At 45.1% G+C, this 7,500-nt stretch overlaps 1 protein-coding gene across 1 annotated transcript in view; it reads right to left on the reverse strand.

The window, feature by feature from the left end:
- The window catches only part of hectd1 (HECT domain containing 1), a 34,776-nt gene that overhangs the window by 5,899 nt on the left and 21,377 nt on the right, over positions 1-7,500 (reverse strand). The window contains exons 26-30 of the mRNA XM_056393171.1: positions 5,940-6,923; positions 3,015-3,236; positions 2,030-2,163; positions 1,770-1,926; positions 116-186 (exon numbers count right to left, since the gene is read on the reverse strand). Coding sequence (XP_056249146.1) covers positions 116-186; positions 1,770-1,926; positions 2,030-2,163; positions 3,015-3,236; positions 5,940-6,923 — 1,568 coding nt within the window. The remainder of the gene's footprint in view (positions 1-115; positions 187-1,769; positions 1,927-2,029; positions 2,164-3,014; positions 3,237-5,939; positions 6,924-7,500) is intronic.

Consider the following 7,500-nt stretch of genomic DNA (forward strand, 5'->3'; position numbering starts at 1 on the left):
ACACACACACACACAATGAGCATTTACTTTTATTGATCAGTTTGGATCCCCAGCAGAACATCTGGAACCTGCAGGGTCAGTTCAGTCACTGTGTGCTGGGTGTTCCTGTTCTTACCTTCAGGGTGAGAGCCAGGTGAGGAGACGGAGCGCACTCCACCTCCTCCTGCACCTCCGACCGAGGAGTTCCTGAATCAGCAGATGACAGAGGAGCAACGTCACAAATTTAACTTTGATTTAAACATTTGATTCATCTGAATAAAATGAGTTTTAATTTAATAAACAGAATCTTCTGAATAAAATATAAAAATTAACCAATTAATTGTAAAATAATTTAATACATTCTTAAAACTAAATAAAAAGAAATAAAGTTTATTTGTTTAAAAAAATTTCTCTTTTCTAAAAGTTTGTTTTAATTTCATAAACTCCAAACAATCATCAGTTATTAGACCAAGAGTTTGTTTCTATCGAGTTATAACTCCAGGTCTGTGTGTGTGTGTGTGTGTGTGTGTGTGTCTGTGTGTGTGTGTGTGTGTGTGTGTCTGTGTGTGTGTGTGTGTGTGTGTGTGTGTGTGTGTGTGTGTGTGTGTGTGTGTGTGTGTACCTGGTGGGGGGATCTCCAGGTCGGTGGTCTGCTGGACGTTGGTTCTTCCTGGTCTGGGATCGAAGGCGGGAACCAGAGCGGAAAACTGTCTCTTAAGGACAAAGTCGTCGTCCCACGTCCTCCTGCGACCTCCTTTGGTCTCGTACTCTTCCTCTTCCTGCGGGACACCAGCCACACACTCATCATACTCATCCTCACTTCCTGTCGCTACGAGATTTTATAACCCAGAGAAAATAAAAATACAAAGTGTGTATCTGTACCAGGACCTCCTCGTACTCCTGGTCCTCCTGATTGTCGTCTTCGTTCTCGTCGTCGTCGTCGTCCGGCTCTGGGAGGTCTTCCTCGTCGTCCAGCTCAGCCAATAACGTGTTGGCACGACAGCTGTCCAGGAAGTCTACGGCAGGCGGGTGGAGACAAACGACGTCGGTCAAATCGTTCAAAGAGGTGAAAGAAGCAAATCTTAAAATCCACCCGTCACACACACACAGCTTCACCGGAACAGAAACGTCCCACAGACCTGAACTACACAGGCACTTCATCAATCAGTGAAGTCAGCTGACAGGAAATGAATCAACATGTTGGGATTTTTGTTTCAATGTCAAAGGTCCGAATGAGATTCTGACCCACGAACTCATCGCATCATACTTGGTGTAAATCTCACATTAGGTTCCACCACAACACACTTTTCAATGAGCTCATCGATGCTTTGCCCCTCTGTCGCCACATCTGGAACCCAAATCCAGGTGTTGATAAATCTGCGTTCAGCTCGTTTAATGTCACGTCCGTATGCAGCAGCGAGTAACAGCTCTTCTTCTTCTACGAAATATTTTCTAATCGGGTTTTGAAACGTGTCACTGTGGGAGTGGAGCTGAAAGTTTCATTCAACAAATGATAAATAAAAACAATATTCAGTCCAAGACTTTAACTGTAACATTTGATATTATTCTGCTCCATTAACTTGTTTATTCACTTACAGAAAATAAAGTATTTGAATTCTGTGCAACACAGAAATACAGAGTATTAACACAGAGTTATGAATATGAGCAGAGAGTCTTTAAATGTGATATTTAGCTTGTGAGAGGAGTTAGCAGCAGGTTAGCTGAAGCAGTGTGTGTGTGTGTGGTGTGTGTGTGTGTGTGTGTGTGTGTGTGTGTGTGTGTGTGTGTACCTGGTGGGGGGATCTCCAGGTCGGTGGTCTGCTGGACGTTGGTTCTTCCTGGTCTGGGATCGAAGGCGGGAACCAGAGCGGAAAACTGTCTCTTAAGGACAAAGTCGTCGTCCCACGTCCTCCTGCGACCTCCTTTGGTCTCGTACTCTTCCTCTTCCTGCGGGACACCAGCCACACACTCATCATACTCATCCTCACTTCCTGTCGCTACGAGATTTTATAACCCAGAGAAAATAAAAATACAAAGTGTGTATCTGTACCAGGACCTCCTCGTACTCCTGGTCCTCCTGATTGTCGTCTTCGTTCTCGTCGTCGTCGTCGTCCGGCTCTGGGAGGTCTTCCTCGTCGTCCAGCTCAGCCAATAACGTGTTGGCACGACAGCTGTCCAGGAAGTCTACGGCAGGCGGGTGGAGACAAACGACGTCGGTCAAATCGTTCAAAGAGGTGAAAGAAGCAAATCTTAAAATCCACCCGTCACACACACACAGCTTCACCGGAACAGAAACGTCCCACAGACCTGAACTACACAGGCACTTCATCAATCAGTGAAGTCAGCTGACAGGAAATGAATCAACATGTTGGGATTTTTGTTTCAATGTCAAAGGTCCGAATGAGATTCTGACCCACGAACTCATCGCATCATACTTGGTGTAAATCTCACATTAGGTTCCACCACAACACACTTTTCAATGAGCTCATCGATGCTTTGCCCCTCTGTCGCCACATCTGGAACCCAAATCCAGGTGTTGATAAATCTGCGTTCAGCTCGTTTAATGTCACGTCCGTATGCAGCAGCGAGTAACAGCTCTTCTTCTTCTACGAAATATTTTCTAATCGGGTTTTGAAACGTGTCACTGTGGGAGTGGAGCTGAAAGTTTCATTCAACAAATGATAAATAAAAACAATATTCAGTCCAAGACTTTAACTGTAACATTTGATATTATTCTGCTCCATTAACTTGTTTATTCACTTACAGAAAATAAAGTATTTGAATTCTGTGCAACACAGAAATACAGAGTATTAACACAGAGTTATGAATATGAGCAGAGAGTCTTTAAATGTGATATTTAGCTTGTGAGAGGAGTTAGCAGCAGGTTAGCTGAAGCAGTGTGTGTGTGTGTGTGTGTGTGTGTGTGTGTGTGTGTGTGTGTGTGTGTGTGTGTCTTTCTATGATGGTGAGGACATGTTGTCAGTGTCCTCACCATCATAGAAAGTGTGTGTGTTTGTCCGTGTGTCATCACCAACCATAGAGAGAGAACTCAGCCTCCTGGCCTGTGTCGCTCTCGCTGGACGTGGACGTCAGGCTGGTCGTCAGGGTGTTGCTTAGCAACTGGCCCACCGACAGACCCGTGGTGGCCGTGGCTACGTTATTGCTGCTGGTTACTATGGAGGTTGACATGGTAACGGTGGAGGTGGTGCCAGTGGTGGTGAGGTTAGGAAAGCTCTGAGCGCCCATGAGAGGAGAAGCTGCAAACAAACAAACAAACAAACAAACACAAACAAACAAACAAACAAACAAAGGGCGGTTAGTCGGTCAGAAACCAAAGAGACAAAGCAGCAGGTGAAGCTCGTTAAGCTCCAGTCAGCTGACTGGGACGTCCACCTCAGGTCTCAGAGGTTTAAAACGCTCCGAGTCTCAATTCTGTGCAAAACAAGCTGATACAGTTTCTGCACCTTCAGTCAGCCAATCACAACACAGCACACTCAGCTCCCTGGTCGCCACCACGTCAGACCTGATGCTGTTAACCCATTTATACCGGGTGCTGCGCAGCATTGTTGATTCCTCGTCATTTTCATGACGCATGCAGCTTATAAATATGTAAATTATGTATAAACATATCATGAAAATGACGAGGAATCAACAATGCTGCGCAGCACCTGGTATAAATGGGTTAAACTGGACGCGTGTCACTGGGCGGATGTTGGACCAGACGCCGTCTTCACCTACAGCTCACTGAGCTCTCAGGATCTTACCGACACAACATCTGTACAACATCTGTGACCGCAGAAAGTACCGGCGTTATTACCGTTATTCTCCTGTTGTACTGGAGTAAAGGTTTCACTACATTTATCTTTTTTCATTTTGACCGACTTGGACAGAAATACTGGATCCTGACTGACGGTCCCGACCGCCGCAGGTCCGGCTTCCTGCGGCTCCGTGAGGCTTTCGCCGTCTCACATGAACGTGTCAAAGATATGAACGTTTGCACCTGTGACGACGTCGACAGTAAATAGTTAAAGTTAGTTAGTGCTGATGGGTTAGTTCAGAATACATTAATGTTTAGTGACACGTTTCTGCTGATTTCAGTCTGATTCCAAACACCGACTGTATCATGTAGTATCATGTAGTATCATGTAGTATCATGTAGTGTCAGTGTAGTATCACTGTAGTATCATGTAGTATCATGTAGTATCACTGTAGTATCATGTAGTATCATGTAGTATCATGTAGTATCATGTAGTATCATGTAGTATCATGTAGTATCATGTAGTATCATGTAGTGTCAGTGTAGTATCATGTAGTATCATGTAGTATCATGTAGTATCACTGTAGTATCAGTGTAGTATCATGTAGTATCATGTAGTGTCACTGTAGTATCATGTAGTGTCACTGTAGTATCATGTAGTGTCAGTGTAGTATCAGTCTAGTATCATGTAGTATCATGTAGTATCATGTAGTATCATGTAGTATCACTGTAGTATCATGTAGTGTCAGTGTAGTATCATGTAGTATCACTGTAGTATCATGTAGTGTCAGTGTAGTATCATGTAGTATCACTGTAGTATCATGTAGTGTCAGTGTAGTATCATGTAGTGTCAGTGTAGTATCATGTAGTGTCAGTGTAGTATCATGTAGTATCATGTAGTATCACTGTAGTATCATGTAGTGTCAGTGTAGTATCATGTAGTATCATGTAGTATCACTGTAGTATCATGTAGTGTCAGTGTAGTATCATGTAGTATCATGTAGTATCATGTAGTATCATGTAGTATCACTGTAGTATCATGTAGTGTCAGTGTAGTATCATGTAGTATCACTGTAGTATCATGTAGTGTCAGTGTAGTATCATGTAGTATCACTGTAGTATCATGTAGTGTCAGTGTAGTATCATGTAGTATCATGTAGTATCAGTGTAGTATCACTGTAGTGTCAGTGTAGTATCATGTAGTGTCAGTGTAGTATCATGTAGTATCATGTAGTATCATGTAGTATCAGTGTAGTATCACTGTAGTATCATGTAGTGTCAGTGTAGTATCATGTAGTATCATGTAGTATCACTGTAGTATCATGTAGTGTCAGTGTAGTATCATGTAGTATCATGTAGTATCATGTAGTGTCAGTGTAGTATCATGTAGTATCATGTAGTATCATGTAGTGTCAGTGTAGTATCATGTAGTATCATGTAGTATCATGTAGTGTCAGTGTAGTATCATGTAGTGTCATGTAGTGTCATGTAGTGTCATGTAGTGTCATGTAGTATCACTGTAGTATCACTGTAGTATCAGTGTAGTATCAGTGTAGTATCAGTGTAGTATCACTGTAGTATCAGTGTAGTATCACTGTAGTATCATGTAGTATCAGTGTAGTGTCATGTAGTATCACTGTAGTATCACTGTAGTATCATGTAGTGTCATGTAGTGTCATGTAGTATCATGTAGTGTCATGTAGTGTCACTGTAGTATCACTGTAGTATCAGTGTAGTATCAGTGTAGTATCAGTGTAGTATCAGTGTAGTATCAGTGTAGTATCACTGTAGTATCAGTGTAGTATCACTGTAGTATCATGTAGTATCAGTGTAGTGTCATGTAGTATCACTGTAGTATCACTGTAGTATCAGTGTAGTATCACTGTAGTATCACTGTAGTATCACTGTAGTGTCAGTGCAGTATCACTGTAGTATCATGTAGTATCAGTGTAGTATCATGTAGTATCAGTGTAGTATCATGTAGTATCACTGTAGTATCAGTGTAGTATCATGTAGTATCATGTAGTATCACTGTAGTATCAGTGTAGTATCATGTAGTATCACTGTAGTATCAGTGTAGTATCATGTAGTATCATGTAGTATCAGTGTAGTATCACGTAGTATCAGTGTAGTATCATGTAGTATCAGTGTAGTATCAGTGTAGTATCAGTGTAGTATCATGTAGTATTGATGCAGTACTCACTTGCAGTACTCATGACGTTCCTGCCCAGCGTGTTGGTGTTGTTGTCGCTGCTGCTGCGGCTCAGGTTCATGTTGTTGGTGGCGTTGGTGCGCGACATGTTGGGCGCGCGGCGGACGAAGGACTCCATGAGGCTGGCCTCGCGGGACGACAGGTTGGGAACGCTGGCGCTGGAGCTCATGGGAGCGCCGGCGGCCAGCAGCGAGCTGACCGACAGCCGGGCGTTAGCCGCCGAGCACAGAGGCCTCTGGGAAGGCGTGTCCTTGCTGGATGACTCCGACACCGAGCTGACGTCGGGGGAGCTCACGCTCACCAGCCCCATGGAGATGGCCGTCGCTGGGTCGGTGGTCGCCGTGGATGAGTCCTTATTTCTGGCGTCGTCTCCGGGGGCGGGCGTGTCGGCCGTGAGCGTGCCGGAGCTGGACGCCGAGCCGGACCCGCCCTCTGCCGCAGATGACAGCACGACGATGGGCTCCTGCTGCTGTCCGTCAGGGCCGACCCCGCCTCCCGTTACTCCTCCCACCCCGGAGCCCTGGTCGAGCAGCAGCCCCTCGGCCCTCCTGTCCAGGCGCAGGCCGCCCGCGCCCGGCAGCCCGGCGGAGGAGCTCAGGCTGATGTCAGAGGAGGAGGCGACGCTGCAGACGGAGCTGCTGCTGCCCTTCCTGCTGGAGGAGCTGGCCCCGCCCAGCGACGTGGCCCCGCCCTTGTCGGGACAGTTATTTTTCACCAGGCTGCTCCACGACTGCTGCTGCGAGGACGAGGAGGAGGAGGTGGTGGTGGTGGTGCCGCCGCTGGCTGCCGGCGTCGCGGAGGGTCCCACCGTGGAGGAGGCGGGGCCTGAAACAGTGGATGAGACAGGTTTGGGTGACGGCGCTGTGGCAGCCGACTCAGGGTCGTACCCTGGAGCAAGCTTGAGGTCAAACTTCCCTTCAGCGCCCATACGGTAAGAGTTAGAGCCGCCAGCATCCCAGGTTACATCAATCCAGCCTGGATGGACAGAGAGATAGGAGGGAGACGGACGGATGGATGTCAGAGACCCGGCAGAGAGAGAGAGACAGAGACAGAGAGTGGTAGAGGGAGGCAGACAGACAGCAGAGTAGCAGCTCCACACAGCTCTACACTGGACCAGATCACTGCTCCGTCCATCGGAGGAAATTTATTCCAACTAACAATGAAAAGACCTTTTTTCAAATCCGTCTCATTGTCACAACAAATCAATAAAAATAGTTAATAAATTTGTGTTTTTCCCCCAATCTATGAACTTTTATTTCTGCGGAGCGATCGCTCGTCTTCAGGTTCGTTAATTCTGACAATCTTCATTTTAAGAAATGGTTTTAATTGTTTGTTTTTTTTAAATAAATATAATATATATTTAATCTTATTTAAGTCCAAGTCTTTAAGTAGCACTGTTAAAGCATTTGTTTTATATAAAGCACAATAAAGGATGTTATTATCACAATACAGTTAATAAAACTCAATACTTTATAAATACTGAGTGAATTTTGTTCAAAGTACCAGAAAATATCCAGGATGAAGGAAGATTATTTTGGGATGTTATTATTCA

The sequence above is a fragment of the Seriola aureovittata genome, chromosome 13 (assembly GCF_021018895.1).
Source record: "Seriola aureovittata isolate HTS-2021-v1 ecotype China chromosome 13, ASM2101889v1, whole genome shotgun sequence".
Taxonomy (NCBI): domain Eukaryota; kingdom Metazoa; phylum Chordata; class Actinopteri; order Carangiformes; family Carangidae; genus Seriola; species Seriola aureovittata.